Below are 17,016 nucleotides of genomic sequence, written 5' to 3'. Positions count from 1 at the left end.
GAGCTCACCAATGATAAATGGTATGTTTAATAGAGTACCTTATCGGTTGGAATGTATATTTCCCTCACCATTACCTTTTATTTAGATTTAGGGATCGACACAGTGATTAGGATGTCCTGAGAGATGTGGTAGTTGAATGTGATGTAAGGTTAGTGCTGAAAGACTGTCATGTAATTCATACCAGGCAGGAAGAACAGGAACTTACTTTATTGAGTATTTTCTTACTGCCTACCACTGTGTTAAACCTTTAACTATACATCTTTAATTTTATGTATTCCCATTTTACAGATGAGGAAAATAAAGCTTGGTAGTTAAGTAACTTGTCCAAGATAACACAGCCAGTAAGTGCCACATTTACAACTCAATTCTAGGTCTTTTTGTCTCTGTCTCTGAATTACATTGGTATTCTAATTTTTATCCTTACATTAGTCTGTTAGGGGTCATCAAATAATTCTTAAATACTAGAAGGTTGTCTCTAATCTTAATGAGGACTCTGCAGTCATCCCTTCCTTTAATATCTGTTCATCCAAGTGGCTTGTCCATCGTTGTTGTAAAATAAGTATGTTTAATTTCTTACAGAAGAAATGTAGTGAGTTTAATCATGTGTTGGCCATGTGTGTCTGTGGATGCAGCATTTAGGAATATGGGTCCCAGAGTACAGGGCTCCATCTTTAGGCCCTGGAGGTTGGAAGCTCTAGAAAAACTAAGATGGGTTAAATGTGTTCCCAAAACCATGATCACATTTTATGTTTATGCTTTTCTCTCCCTTTCTCGAGTCCTGGTAGGTTACTATTTGAGTGCCAAGCCCTAGAACTCCCTAAAGTAAAGGTATTGGTATCCCAAAAGAACTGTTCTAAAAGATTACCTACTTCTGTGAAGGCAGAGAGGGTGCTACAGAATGAAAATAGCATTTTAGGAAGGTTGAGTCAGAGGTGCGAGTGGGGCCTAGAGAGATTTTCTCAGGGTGATAAGGCCCTGGTGCTCAAGTCTACAAGCAGAGGCAGGCACATTGGCAGCGAGTCCTCCTTGGGGAAGAAGAATGATCTGGGCTGCTTCCAAGACCCCTTCTACCTGTAAGTTCTTGTAACTTGGGATTGGGATTAAGAAACTCCAGGGACTGGTGTAAATTGATTGGGCACCAGCTGTTGTTTGCTGCAGGGAAGCGAAGCCATGGTGGGAGTCTGGCCTGGCCCTGTTGGCTGGGGCCCCCAACAGATCCTTGCTGTGTCTGGGTTTGAGTTTAGTCTACACAATTACAAACTTTTTCCAGTGCTACTTTTTGTGAATCTTTGAACCTGCAGCTAGTTGTGAGTGAACAGAAATTTGAACTGAGCTTAAAAAAAGAAAGAAAAAAAAAAAGACAGAGCTTTGTTGATACTATTGCCATTATAGGGCCATGATTTCTTTTTTCCCCACTTAGCTGCAACACGTTAATTTTTCCCTTGTATAATGGCTGAGATTTTTTTAGTATAGAGCTGTGTCACAGTGGTTTATGTGTTTTCTTCTCTCTGCCTGCCTCTGTTTCTAGGGCTGGGCAGCTTTGAGGTATGTGGATTAACCTGGATGCCTCTTGTGACTCCTTTCCCACGATCCCCTGCGCGCACTTCCTATTCATCTTTATAGTTCTCAGCTACTCACTGTGCTGTCATACCTGGCACATGCTGTTCCTTTGGTCCTGTGCTTCTCCTCCTGTGTCCACTTGGTGGAACTTTCCCCATGATTTGCTTCTTCCAGTAATCTCTTGTCTGGGCCTCCCATCTTCTAGAGAGTTTATTGCTCCTTCCTGATCCTTGTAACATTTTTATTATTTTTATTATTGTACTCATCATACTGTAATATCTGTTTACATACATATGGCCCTTTACTAAAGTGGTAGGAATGACATATTATTTATTGCTAAAGCTTAATAACTTAGTACATGTAATATTTTAGGGGCTCAGAAATGTCAGATTATCTCCCTTTATTGAGTTTTTATGTGCCAGGCACATATTATAAATATATGCCAAGAAAATGATACCCTAAACAAAGATTATAGTGTACTGTCCTACACAGCTTTTCAAAGTAAACTCTAAAATGATTATAAGGATGTCAGAGTTCTGATGTTTTAAAACTACATTTAACTTACTATTTTAGATTATTTTTATTTCATTATTGTAAGAGTTCTGATTTTTTATTCCATGATAATTACATTGATTTTGTGTTTGTGCATGTGTTTGGCCCAAACTCAGGATCGTTTATGTGTTTCGGGTACTCCAGCGTTGATAAACAATAAATTAAATGAGTGATCATGGGTGTTACTGTTTTGTTGTTGTTGTTGTTTTAATTTGCTGTGTTCTTTTGTTGTACTGTTGAATGTTATCCTGTGTTAGACTCTTCATTCCCTTCATGTCCTACCTACCTGCTTTGTCCCACTCCCAGCCCCCTGTCCTACCCATTTGGGCTCAGTGCTTTGCGTTTTGTCTTGGTGGCTAGTAAGTACCATCGTATGATAGTGGGGCAGAGCAGGGCTAACTCTTCCTGTGTGAGAATCAGACGCATATTATGAGTCTTAACATCATTGTTTCCCGAAGTGTGGGTCATGATTCCGGAGCAAAAGCAGCACTAGATTTGGTCTCCTGATTTCTAGTCTTTCTGGTCCTGGGAATGAGAATCAGCATTATTTAACAATGCCTTAAACTGATGTTCATGTGTACCGAGGTTCAAGAATCGCTGCTTAAAACTAACTGCTCAATTATTAACGTAGTTGCAAACAAAAGTAAAGCATTCGTGAGGGTCTTGTAAGACTTCCTCCGTCCTTTATTCAGGAAATTTATTTGGCCCATGTGGTATTTTACGTTTTTGTTAGAACTTGGCATCTTCAACAGGAAAAGCCTATTTACTCTTTGTATCCTGGTCTTCTTCCATTGTTCAGAATTTCTAGCTCTTACTCCCAGCCTCCCCAACCAGGGCATGACATTTTTATAGCCCAGGCTCAGTGGGATGAAGGAAAGAGTTTTTGGATCCTGTTATTTTCCTGGAGGAAGAGCTGAACATTGACTTTTTTACAAGAATCCAAAGTATGCATTGTCATTTCCACGTTAACCCTCACCCGAAATTTTTGTGGGTTTTGAAGGATTGACTGTAGCCCAGTCTTAGCAGGATCCCTGGCCATGGAAATTCATTTGAAGCACATTGTGCCATGGAAGTACCCTGCAGGTAAAAATGCTCTATTTATACTTGGCTGAGTCCCAAACAGCTGCCGTCTGCCTGTTGGTACTGGGAGCAGATGTGGGGGTGGTTTGCCCCCTCCCATTTTTTTTTTCTGGATTTGGAAACTTCCCTGTTGAGAGTGACAAAAACCCTGTCAATTGATGTGGTAGGTATGCAGACCTGGACAGCTGGTCCTTAGGAAATATGCTGAGATCACCAAGTTAACAGGTACAGAAGGGTTTCTAGTTCGTTACATGATGTTGGGCCTGTGACTTCCCACCCCCTTTTTAGGGGCATGTCATTAACGGTGGAGGGCTTGTTAAAGGCTTCTCTAGTAGCATGTGTAGGTGTGACGACAGAATAGTGAATTTGATTGATGTTAATGTACCTCTGGATGCGTTCTCATTTTAATTTTTTTTATTGGTTCTAGGGACTTTTGGTGAAGATTGTAGATTTCTTCAGTTTTACACATTTAGGAAACGGTGTCTTTTTAGTTACTTCTAGTACAGTTGTGACACATTGAATGACAAGGGACTTTAAAACAGATGTGCTGTGTATAATGTTTTCTTCCTATTAAAAAGTAATATCTGTTCATTATTTGAATAGTTACAATTAAGAAACAGATTATTTAGGGATGAAAATTTCCTGTAATCTCCAGAGATGTGTACACTTAACATTTTGGTGTTTGTTCCTCCAGATTATTTTCTATGATTATTGTATTGTATTTTAGAATGTAGTTTACTTAGCAATGTATTTTAAGAAGTTACCAGAAAGGTGTTTCTGAGTATCTGAAGCCTTTCATTTAGCCATTTATGGATTTCACAGTATCTTACATGGGGTTAGTCTCCCTTGAGACTCAGGAATTCTGCAAGAGGAAGAAGCAGTGGCTTCTGCTATGTGTCTGTCATTGTGCTTTAATACTTTACCTGGATCATCTCTTCTACTAACCCCACAGTATAGGCAAGCAGTATTATGCTCTTTCTACAGATAAGAAGGCTAAGTTTCAGACAAGTTAAGTGACTTGCTCAAGGTAATACAATTAATTATAGAGGACTTGGGATTTAATTTGATTTATTATCTAGAGAATATTGTATGGCACCCTATTATTTTCCTGTATTGAGATGTAGGTGGCAGGGGTGAGGGGGTTAAGCTGCAAATATCTGTGAGATGTGTAAAGCTGTTGGATAGAGACATAAAAAAATGCTGTTTCTTTCTTCTTCTTCTTCTTCTTTTTTTTTTTTTTTTTTTTTTTAAAACAGAGTTTCTCTCTTGTTGCCCAGGCTGGAGTGCAATGGTGCCATCTGGGCTCACTGCAACCTCTGCCTCCCAGGTTCAAATGATTCTCATGCTTCAGCCTCCCCAGTAACTGGGATTACAGGTGCCTGCCACCACACTCGGCTAATTTTTGTATTTTTTATAGAGATGGGGTTTCACCATGTTGGCCAGGATGGTCTCAAACTCCTGACTGAGGTGATGTACCTGCCTTGGCCTCCCAAAATTCTGGGATTACAGGTATGTGCCACAGCATCCAACCTAAGGGGACACAGTGTTTCTTTGGCTTATTAAGGGGCATTTGGTTAGTATATAAACATTTTCATAGCTTCTGAAGTTTTGCAGTCATTTGCTCAGACATTATGAGTTGGTGGAAATGCTTTCTGTTCCTTCTCCCAAACCAATCACACAACCATGTAACTTCATGCCTGAGTTTCTGTGTGGTCCTCTATAGTGATTGAGTTTTTACGTAGTTCTATGCCGGCAGGATGAATTTCAAAAATCTCCAAACTTTTGCTATTGCTAATCTTTGTGAACTTTGCATACCCAGCGCTGGTACATTCTGATGATGGTGTCCACACTGCACTCTATGAGGAAAAGACTGATGATTGTTTATATTAAAATGCAGGAAGAGAATTGTAGCAGCAACTTTTGTTTCTCTAATCAACAACACCGTAAGAGACTTACTATGTGTGGGCAGTGGGGGAGAATGTTAATTTATAAATTGAGATAGTTGTATTAAAATCGAGTGACTCTTATTTTGACATAAAGTGAATGTGTCTCTTTTATACAGCAGAAAACTATTAGATGTGTTTTTTCTCAGCATTATAAAATAAAGTGGAAAATGTGGGAAGAATACAAATCCTTAACTAGTATGCTTCTGCTTATTTCACACCCCTCAAATTTCTGATTCCTTACAACTATAGCTGGCTTTACTCCTGAGTGGTGAAATTGATGAACATACTTAAAAGCACATCATTTAAGACTTTGCATTTTGACATTTCCTCCTCTTCACAGTCTTTCAAATACTAGACAACCTGTAGGGTTCCACTGTCGTCATGTGTTGTCCCTGTGTTACATGAAAGCAGCCCCAGTGAACTTGTGAATTTGCTCAGTCATTTCACTGGCTACTGGGTGAGGAAGAAGTAGGATTTTCTCTCTTAAAATTCCTTGGTGAAATCATTGGATGGGCATGGTGTGTTTGTTTAATTTTCCTTTTGGTCAAAAATCTGACAAAGCAAAGACTTTCAGTGGGTCTTGGTCTTTCAATAGGTTTAGTTTTTAAGTGTGTTTACTCTGACCGAAAACTGCCTTCCTGTAATATGCTCCTTCCTTTAGAACACAGTTCTTAAGTAGAGTTTGTTTAAATGTATAAAATAAGTTAATCCTTTTATATGCAGCGAGGTTTTGCATCAGAACCCTGAGTTCTCAATGTTGTGGCAGGTTTAAGTGTCTAGAACACCTTTTACCTGTTTTTTCTCTTACTTGCTTTTGCGTTTTGGGGGTAAATGATATCTTTCTCAGGGAGGCCTTCCCTCAGCACCATGTTTAAAATGGCATCTCCCTCATTTGCTATTCCTTCTTCTGTTTTATTTTTCTCTATAGAATTTGTTACTATGTGAAAACTATTTATTTTAATGTTTTATTTACCTGTGTTACCCCTAGAATAATATCTATGAAGGTAGGGATTTTTGTCTGTTCCTTCTGTACCTACAGAATCTTGAGGAGTATGGTGTCTGGCACATTGTAGGTGCACAATGACAGCTGAATTAACAACATCAGGGAGAGTTTGTAGGATGGGGCTGGAGGTGTAGGGCAAGTCAGTTTTTAGATTTTGAGGTCATTAGCAGGAGAGCCTTTTATGATGCGGGGGGAAAAACATGTTTTAACGTCAGACTGGGTTTGAATCTGGTCTCTCCAACTTACCCTTTGACCTTGGTGTTAAATGATTTAACCGTTGAAAGATCAATTTTTTTCACTAGTGAAATAGGGGAAATAGTATCTTTTTAATGGGGATTAAATGTAATGTCAAATATAATGCTCTGTAAATGTTTGTTTTGTCCTTCCCCTTGTGTGTCAGCATTGTGGAAGTCTAAAAGCAACCTGAATTTACCAATCTGTTTCTGGAACCTTCTGGGGTCATTACTTTGATTACTTTTGACAGATGCATTCTTTTGAACAGCCTGTGTTGCCAGCATAACAATGACCTGTCCCTTTGACCAGTGTGGGGGCCAGACACTTTGTCATCCCTCTTTTAATCCATGTATCAGAATGACTCTTATGAGTTCTGGCTTTGAAAAATGTTTAGAGGAGTTTATAATTCCAAACAGTTCAGATGACATCAGCCCTTTCTTAAGAGTCCTCTGAGTTTGCTCAGCTTCCTCATTCCAGTGTGGTGGGAACCATTCAGTTAAATTGATGTTTGTCGTCTTTCCACATAGTCATCCTAAGTTTCTTGCAAATCATGAAACATCAGAGGGCTGCTAAGTCACTAGTTTGTCTCTGTAGATTTCTCTAATCCAAGCTTGTCCAAACTGTGGCCCACAGGCTGCATCCTGCGAGGGCTTTGAATGTGTACCAACACAAATTCGTAAACTTTCTTAAAACATTGGTTGGGCATGGTGGCTCATGCCTGTAATCCCAGCACTTTAGGAGGCCGAGGCGGATGGATCACCTGAGGTCAGGAGTTCAAGACCAGCCTGGCCATCATAGTGAAACCCTGTCTCTACTAAAAATACAAAAAATTAGCTGGGTGTTGTGGTGGGTGCCTGTATTCTCAGCTACTTGGGAGGCTGAGGCAGGAGAATCGCTTGAACCCAGATGGCAGAGGTTGCAGTGAACCAAGATTGTGCCACTGTGCTTGAGCCTGGGTGACAGAGCCAGACTCCGTCTCAAAAACAAACGAATTATGAGATTTTCTTTTTTTGCAATTTTCTTTAAAGCCTATCAGCTATTACTAGTGTTAGTGTATTTTATGTGTGGTGCAAGACAATTCTTCCAGTGTGGCCCAAGGAAGCCACAGGATTGTACGACACTCTTTTAATTTTTGTGGATTAACAAGGTGTTAATTCCTGTATCAATTTCACTGATATTTCTTCTGCTTGATTCAGGAACACTTGACAAGTTAGTTAAGGTAGATTGGTCCATACATCTATAGGTTCTTTCATTCCCGTGTCCTAGGCAAGTCTGAGCAGGACCTGGAAAGCTCATTAAAAGTCCAGTGAGCACAGTGAGCTTAATTGTAATTTAAATGGATATTTAATACATTGAGAAGGTTCTCAAGCCTTTCAATCTTTCATTTTCATCCATGCTTGCTATTTGAATCTGATGGGCTTGAAATTGACTTTGTTCTTCTAAAAATGTTGGTTGGTTATTGCTACCTTTTTCAAGCTTGGTTTTCAGTGTGGATTTCTGCAGATAATTTTTACACCTAAAGTTACAAAGTCATTAAGTGAAGGCAGTCAGTAAGATAAGAGTACCCTGAGCCAGGAGGTCTGTTACAGCGCATGGGGTGGACCAGAGAATGAATGGGCATGAGCATGGAAGTGGTTCAGTCAGTGTGGGAAAGCCACCTGCTTGTCAGCTTTCTACTGCGTTGTCCAGCAGAACACCTGAAGCTTGGGACCTGCAACTGGTGTGGAGATGATTGCATTTAGGAGGCTGATGTAGATTTTTTTCCGCTCAGGTATGTGCTAACTGCTTTTTGGCGAAGTCTTGATCCAGGACATAACGCAGCTTGATCTGTGGCAGATCTGTGAGGATTTTAATATCGAGAGGGTTCTGTTATTTGAGTTAGGCATGACTAGGCTACCAAGGCATTGCTTTTCAGTCCAAACATTTGGTCATTTCAATTTATTGTTAGTGAGGTTTTTGTGATATGTTAGAACATGAAGTTTGGGATTTTGTCTGTTTTTTTGCATGTATGAAAGTTTATACTGTTGTTTATATTGCTGGTTAGTATGTGCCTTCGTTTACCTGTTGTGAGTAAGAAACTTCCTCAGATCAAATTATAGTGAATTCACTTGGTTCTGTTTCTCTGACCCTTAAGAGGGTGAGATCACTTTATACTCAAATTCAGGGTGTTTGGTAAAGGGCCTACAATGCTGAGCATTTATAGCCTAGATGAAATCCTGGTCCAATCTCCAAGTTCAACTTTTAAGAACATGCTATTCTTAATGTTCAGGAATTCAACCCTGGAAGCCTTCTCTAAATCTTAATGAGATTTTTATGAGAATTCATTTAGTGAAAATAACAATCAGGGAATCCAGCTATTAACTCTGAGGAGGGTCATGCCTTTTAGTGGTTAGAGAGGCAAGCTGTACCCTCCCTTCTTAGAGAAGGCGAATTGAGGAAGAGAGTTCTGGTGGCCCTTGCAATCCTCCCCTCACTTTCCAGGCTCCCTAGTAAGACTGGAAGGAGTCCCTGAATAAACAGCATTTTGTGAGTTTGAGGGACTAGGTAAAAACGTAAGTGAACATACAATGGTTTTGCTTTGATAACTGTTTTAAATATCCTATTGGTTGTTGAAACTTCTATGACGGTGAAGGCTTTTGTCTTTATTTTTCAATCGGAAAATCTTTCTTCCCCACTTGAAAAGATTGAGTCTGGAATCAATCCCTGACCCCACTTCCTTCCTGAATCTCTTAGTGTATGGCATACAGCTGGGCATATGGTAATCTCAGAGACGGGACTGTACTCATAGAGCTATGCTTAACACCTAGGACTTTTGGTGGCTTATATATTTTTGATGACAACTTTTGATTTTATTCTCATTTATTCCATTTCTGTTTCAGTGTCCTGGGTCATGAAACTTAATCCACAACAAGCTCCCTTATATGTGAGTAAATGATGAGATTTCTTTTCATTTGGTATTTATCTGTTCTGTTTACTTGTTATAATAAGCCACACTCTCACGTGATAGATTCTCAAGGAAAATTTTAACCATATGTGCATGAATATATTTGTGTAAGACACTTCAGAAATTGAGTTTGATTTAGTAAATACTAAATGGCTAATCTGTGCATGGAACGGAAAACAAAATAATACCTGTATGACTTGAGAGTTAATTTAGTCAGGGCGATAGTATGCACATATGAAGCAAATTGTCCTGCAAAACAGTGCTGTAGCTTATTTTTTACCTGCAGCGCATTCCTGTAAAAGTAGTGTGGAGATCCTCCTACTGCCATTGTGATTTACCTTATGTTGCAACTAGATGGCACTATGTCATTGGCAAGAGTGCTGTTTTCTTTAGGACTCTGGGTGAAAGCTGATATGTCATCTCCCTAAAGTGAGGGACTTAGAAAATAAAATTGATAAATGATTGAATCAAGGCTGGAAAACGTAGGCTCTAGGTGACCAGTCTTTATTATTGTAAGAGTGAATTAATTGGCTGGGTGTGGTGGCTCACGCCTGTAATCCCAACACTTTGGGAGGCTGAGGCGGGCAGATCATGAGGTCAGGAGTTCAAGACCAGTGTGACCAACACGGTGAAATCACATCTCTACTAAAAACAGAAAAAATTAGCTGGGCGTGGTGACACGTACCTGTAGTCCCAGGTACCTTGGGAGGCTCAGGCAAGAGAATTGCTTCAACCCGGGAGGCGGAGGTTGCAGTGAGGTGAGATTGCACCACTGCACTCCAGCCTGGCGACAGAGCGAGACTCCGTCTCCAAAAAAAAAAAGTGACTTAGTTGAATTTGGGTGGTGAAAAGTGTCCATTTCATGAGAAGCCAGCTTAGGGTTGTGGATGGTTAGAGCTATGAGAGGCCAGTAGATGCTGGGTTGCTATGCTCTGGAGTGGGTGAGAAAATTTGTTATAGGACTTAAGGTAGGCCTTGAAGAATTAAGGATCATTTAGTGGGACAAAACGTCCCCAGAATTAGTTGAAGTCAATAGGCAAATGGTCAGGAATGGGAGGCAGTGAACACAGTGTTGGGTGAATAGTGGGGGGATGGTCATTGGAAACTCTGGCCCACCTGAGTTTGTGTCAGGGAATAATGGGAGATATGCCAGAAAAGATGGATAAAGCTCAATTGTGAGGGAAGACAAAGGTGTGAGGATTTTGTTTTGTGACCACCAAGAAGCCATTGATAGTGCTTATTTTAAAGATGCTTTTCCTTTTATACATTTATACATAAATACATAAATATACTTAACCATTCTGTAGTAATAATAATCATTTACGTTTCCAGCATAAAATATTCATATAACTTCTGCATAGCTGATTTTTATGTTAAATGTAACGTGTGTTTTTAGAAGATGTTTTATGTGCTCATTTTCTTTCTAGACTACTTAGAGATAATTTATGTTTACCAGTGGGTTTGTATGTGAGCTGAGTACCTTGAGTTTTTTCTTTTTTTCTTAGGAAAATGGGTCTCGCGCTGTCATTCTTGTTGGAGTGTGGTGGAGCGATCGTAGCTCACTGCAGCCTTGAAGTCCTGGGCTCAAGCAGGCCTGCTTCAGCCTCCCGAGTAACTGGGAGTACAAGCGCATGCCACCAGGCCGGGCTAAATTCCCCCCACTTTTTTAAAAATTTTTATTTTTTGAGATGGAGTCTCACTGTGTCACCCAGGCTGGAGTGCAGTGGCGCGATCTCGGCTCACTACAAGCTCCGCCTCCCGGGTTCTTGCCATTCTCCTTCCTCAGCCTCCCGAGTAGCTGGGACTACAGGCGCCTGCCACCACACCTGGCTAATTTAATTTTTTGTATTTTTAGTAGAGATGGGGTTTCACCATGTTAGCCAGGATGGTCCCAATCTCCTGACCTCGTGATCCACCCGCCTCAGCCTCCCAAAGTGCTGGGATTACAGGCGTGAGCCACCATGCCCAGCCTCTCCCTTTTAAACTGTGTGATTCTTTGGTTTTTCATGTGTATACAGTTTTGTAGTCATCACCATTATCTGACCAGAATATTTCATCATCCCCCAAAAAAGCACCATATCCATTAGCAGTCACTCACCATTCCCTGCTCCTCTCAGCCTGTGGCAACCACTTATATACTTTCTGTCTGTATTGATATACCTATTCTGGAAAGTTCATGTGTATATATATACACACACAGAACGATCATATATCTATGTGTGTGTGTGTATATATATGTATACACACACAGAAAGTTCATATAATATATATATGTATATATAAAATCATGGAATACATGGCCTTTTTTGACTGGCTTCTTTAGCATAATGTTTTCAATATTCACCCGTGTTAGAGCATGGATCAGTACCTTGTTCTTTTTATTAATGAATGACAGTCCAGTGCCTGGATATATCACATTTTACTTACCCAATCACCAGTTGATGGGCAATTGAGTTGTTTCCACTTTTGGTCTATTATGCATAATGCTGCTGTGAACAGCAAATTCTGGTGAAGACATATGTTTTCATTTCTCTTAGGCATATACCTAAGAGTGGAATTGCTTGGGTGTATGATAACTGTGTTTAACATTTTGAGAAATTGGAAAACTCTTTTCCACAGTGGCTGCACCATTTTACATTCCTACTAGCAGTGTATAAGGACTTCAGTGTTTCCATATGCTTGCCAACACAGGTTTTCTGACTTACTGATTTATAGCCACCCTAATGGGCGTGAAGTGATACCTCATTGTGTTTTAAATTTGCATTTCCTAAGTGATGAATGATTTTGAGCATCTTTTTATGTGCTTATTGGCTATTTTTCTGTATCTTTGGAGAAATGTCTATTCAGATCCTTTTCTCATTTTTAAATTGGGTTGTCTTATTGAATTGTAAGGGTTCTTTGTATATTCTGACTACAAGTCCCTTATTAGATACATGGTTTGCAAAATTTTTCTGTAATTCTGTGGGTAGTCATTTCACTTTCTTGATGCAATCCTTTCAAGCAAAAAGAATTTCAGTTTTGATAATGTTCTGTTGTTGCTTGTTTTGTTTTGTTTTTTGCATATCTAAGAAGAATTTGCCTAACCCAAAGTCACAGAGATTTATTCCTATGTTTTCATCTAGGAATTTTATAGGTATGTAATCTGAGAGTTCATTTTGGTGTATTTTGTAAGGGAAGAGTCAAGCTTTTTTCTTTTGCGTGTGGATCTGTAGTTGTTCCAGCACTATTTGTTGAAAAGACTATTCTTTCCCCCATTGAACTGTCTTGGGCATCCTTGTTGAAATTGATCATAAATGTGAGGAATTTTTTCTGTACTCTGAATTTGATTCCTTTCATTTAGGTTGTCTTTGATTTCTTTCAACAGTGTTTTGTAGTTTTCACTGTATGAACTTGGTACTTCCTTGAAATTTGTTGCTTATGATTTTATTCATTTTGATGCTGTTAATTTTGAGACGGAGTCTTGCTCTGTCGTCCAGGCTGCAGTGCAGTGGCGTGATCTTGGCCCACTGGAAGCTCCACCTCCAGGGTTCACACCATTCTCCTGCCTCAGCCTCCTGAGTAGCTGAGACTACAGACGCCTGCCACCACGCCCAGCTAAATTTTTGTGTTTTTAGTAGAGACGGGGTTTCACCGTGTTAGCCAGGGTGGTCTCAAACTCCTGACCTCGTGATCCACCCGCCTCGGCCTCCCAAAGTGCTGGGTTTATAGGCGTGAGCCACCGCACCTGGCCAGTTGTTCAGTTTTTGATTTTTCATTGCTTATATATAGAAATACTATTGATTTTTGCGTTCTGATCTCTGAAACTATAGCCTTGTGTCAGAGATGCGTTACAAACTATAATCTAGCTTGTTTGTCCACAGTTTTTAAGTGGATGCCTTAGGATTTTCTCTGTACAGGATCAAGTAATCGGAGATCGTTTTCTTCCCTTCCAATCTGGATGCCTTTTATTTCTTTTTCTTGCCTAATTGCCCTGAGAAGCTTCTCTGGTACAACATTGAATAGAAGTGGTGACCGCAAACATCCTTGTCTTGTTACTGATCTTAAAGAGAAAGCATCCACGTTTTCACCATTAAGTATGATGTTGTTAGGTGTGAGTTTTTCACAGGTACCTTTTGTTAGATGAGGACGTTCCCTTCTATTCCTAGTTTGACTATATTTATTATGAAAACATGTTGGATTTTGTCAGGTGATCTTTCTGTGTTGAGATGGCCATGTGGGTTTTTTTCCTTTCATTAATGTGATATATTACATTGATTGAATTAGTTTTTATTTATTTAAAGAGATGGGACCATGCTCTGTCACCCAGGCTGGAGTGCGGTGACATGATCATAGGTCACGGCATCGTGGAACTCCTGGGCTTAAGGGATCATCCCACCTCAGCCTCCTGAGCAGCCAGGACTACAGGTGTGCGCCACCATGCCTGGCTATTTATTTACGTATTTATTGAGACAGGGTATTCCATGACTCCCTGTAGCTGTGATCTCCTAGGCCCAAGTGATCTTCCTACCTCAGCCTCCTGAGTAGCTGGAACCACAGGCATGTGTACCCATGCCCAGCTATTTTTTTTTATTTTTTTATTTTTTGTAGAGACGAGATCTGACTATGCTGCCCAGGCTGGCCTCAAGTTATCCTTCCACCTCGGCCTCCCAAAGTGCTGGAATTACAGTATGAGCCATTGTGCTTGGCCTGTTTTTATTTTTAGAGATAAGTTCTTGCTCTGTTGCTAGGCTGCCTTGGTTGAATTTTTAATGTTAAGCCAACCTGGCATTCCTGAGATAAGTATCATTTGATCATGCTGTGCAATCTTTTTTACATGTTGTTGGATTTGTTTTGAAAGTATTTTGAGGACTTTTATGTCTATACATAGAGATGTGTTCTATAGTTTTCTTGTGATGTCTTTGTCTGGTTTTGGTTATTAAAGGTTTTTAATTAGGGAACTGTATAAGTAGTTGTGTTATGCAGAAGGATGGCTCCCCCAAATTTATTCACGTCTTAATCCCTAGAACCTGTGACTATTTACCTTACCTGGCAAAAGGAACTTTTCATACATGATTAAATTAAGGATCTTAAGATGGGAGGTTATTCTGAAATATCTGAGTGTCCCAGTATAATTACAGGGGTTCTCTTGAGTGAGAGGGAGTATCAGGAGAGTCAGTGGTCAGAGTCAGAGATTTGAAGATACTATACTGCTGGCTTAGAACAGGGAGGAAGGAGCACGTGAGCCACGGAATGCAGCTCTAGAAGCTGGAAATGGCAAAAGAACACTTTCTCCACACAGAGACTCTAGAAGGAACACAGCCCTGCTGGCACCTTGATTTTTAAATAAGTGAAAGTCATTTCGGACTTCTGACTTTCAGAAATGATAATATGATAATAAATTTGTGTTGTCTTAAGCCACTGAGTTTGTGATAATTTGTTGTAACAGCAGTAGAAAACTAATAGAGTAGTAGTTTGGGAAAATTAGTGATAAACGATAATTGGAAAGGAGAGGATAAATGCAGTTAGATCAGTTAGAAGCTCTCTGATCTTGCCCTCATGGAGCCTGAGAACTTTAGAGTTAGTAAATACTTTAGCTAATATATGCTTCAACCTCTTCATTTTAGACGTGAGGAAATGAGGTCTGAAGATGTTGTGATAAGATGCACAGTTAATTGGTGGTAAATTGTGAATTGAACCTTTGTTTTCTGGACTTAAGTCATAGAAACCACTGTAAACTTTGTTAAGCTTTAAAAAGTTTCATTCTGTTAGGGAAGCACAGCTCAGTTCTGAGTAACATACTTAATACTTACACTAAATGCTTTGTATATGATTTTGTGTTTAATTGACGTGAGCAGGCTCTACAGAAGAATACTTCTTTAAACTTCAGGATTCAAGTATGTCCATCAGCAGTAATACTTAATGGGGCAATATGTTATCCCCCTTTTAAAAGGACAGTAACAGTGTATTGGATTCTCAGTGAACTGAGTCAAGTTGCAGGGATTTATGCTGTTTTGGTGAGGAAAAGTAGCTGTTTTATGATATCCCATTGAGCAGGGTGGTGGGGGCAGTTCTCTGCACCTAGGGAAAGAAATAAGCAAGAGAACAAAGATTGTGAAGATTTTCTTTTAGATCATATTCGGGATCTGCCAGGGGTGAGTATCATCAGTAGAAGAGAGAATATTGCTACTAAATAAGGAAAAGCACTGTACCCGGAGAAGAACTTTTATCTGTCAGTTAAGACAAATAGGCTGGACTCCAAATAAATATTTTAATCAGCCTTTGAATAAAGATGTGTCCAGAATGCGTTGCAATACTTTAAAATGTAAGAAAGATTCCAAAGTGTACAGGTGGCAGTACTGTTGAATGTTTAAATGAAGCTGTTTTAATGAATTATTTTCAATGAAATGTTCACTGTAAAATATGCAGGACCCTGGGCTGAAACTTTGGAGACTAGTAGCTCAATATGGCTATGCCTTGGTTTTCCTGTCTGTTAGCTCCGATTGTATGAGTACAACCTTTATGTTAGGCAATCACTCAGTTGGGTTTTTCTCACAGCCTCTACAAAAGTAATGATTATTGCCAGATGAATTTATAAGAATTGCATTTTCAGTTCCATTTAGTGGTAGTGCTAAAAACTCCGAGTAGCTTAGTAGTATCCTTCTTGGTATGAGGGCCTGGATCGTTTAGAGAGAGGAAAGATGGAGAGGCAGTGGCAGATGCAAGAAATATTTCAAAAGAAACAGCAGGGCCAAATGCTTTATTAGACAGAGAGAGTGAAAGAGAACCAAGAGAACAGCTGATGCCATAATCAGGTGTAGAGAAGGAGGTGATGAGCTTGTTCTTTACACATGTTAAATAAAGTCACATGGGTGTCCTGTTGATAGATGGAGGTGTGTACTTGAAACTACAGAGCAAGGAAGTTGGTTTTGAAGTGAGATCATTTGAGTTATCTCTAAGAGATTGATTCTTTTGACTGTGAGAATAGATGAGCTCTTTGAGAAGGTAAAAGAGTAGATGGAATTAGTATAGTGGACTATGGTGTAGAAGACAAAGTTGAGTCAGGAAAGGAGTTCCAGAAACCTGGGTTGCATTTGAGCCTTCAACATTGTATTCCTGGAGTTACTTAATTTCACTTATACATCAGGATTGGAAGTAAACTTTGGGCTGGAGCTGGGCAATTTATTCTTTTATTCAGGAGCCTTATTTGTGCCAAGACCTGTTCTGGATGCTGGAGATTTAGCCATGAACAAAACAGAAGATCCCTGCCCTCCTGGTACTTGCATTGTAGTGAGAAGAAGGAAGACAGCAAGATAGCATATCAGGAAGAAAAGTTCTATGAAAATAAATAAAGTGGCGATGTGATGGTGCCTGACTAGGGTCTATTTTATGTTGAGTGGTCAGGGAAGGCCTTTGAGGGGCATGTCATTTAGGCTGAAACCTGAAGGAGCCAGCATGTGAAGCTCCTAGAAGTGCTCTAGCCCAAGGGAACAAATGCAGAAACTCCTAAGTGAGAAGTAGTGGCTTAACATGTTTGAGGAACAGAACAGTGGCTGGGCCTTGTGAGTACAAAGGAGAGGGGCCCAGTCTCTTCTGCATGAAGTCGGAGATTTAGGGAGGAGATGAGGAAAAAGCTGGATCTTGTAGGATTTAACAGACCATTGGATAATCTCCCTGGGCGTACCTTCCATCACATCTGAACCCACATCCCTGTGTGTACT

At 39.9% G+C, this 17,016-nt stretch overlaps 1 protein-coding gene across 12 annotated transcripts in view; it reads left to right on the top strand.

Annotated features, from left to right (window-relative positions):
* AKAP13 (A-kinase anchoring protein 13) overlaps positions 1–17,016 on the top strand; it is a 353,478-nt gene that overhangs the window by 87,256 nt on the left and 249,206 nt on the right. For 3 of the 12 annotated variants that reach the window (XM_007990292.3, XM_037987751.2, XM_037987752.2), the window contains exon 2: positions 9,255–9,298. The exons of 8 other annotated variants lie outside the window; for them this stretch is intronic. In XM_007990292.3, coding sequence (XP_007988483.3) covers positions 9,266–9,298 — 33 coding nt within the window. In that variant the 5' untranslated portion in view covers positions 9,255–9,265. Of the gene's footprint in view, positions 1–4,609; positions 4,702–9,254; positions 9,299–17,016 lie in introns of those variants that run through there. One more of the 12 variants, XM_037987753.2, reaches the window with a different exon arrangement.

Source organism: Chlorocebus sabaeus, chromosome 29, assembly GCF_047675955.1.
Source record: "Chlorocebus sabaeus isolate Y175 chromosome 29, mChlSab1.0.hap1, whole genome shotgun sequence".
Taxonomy (NCBI): domain Eukaryota; kingdom Metazoa; phylum Chordata; class Mammalia; order Primates; family Cercopithecidae; genus Chlorocebus; species Chlorocebus sabaeus.
The sequence above is the reverse complement of the archived record's forward strand: the minus strand, read 5'-3'. Positions and strand labels throughout refer to the sequence as shown.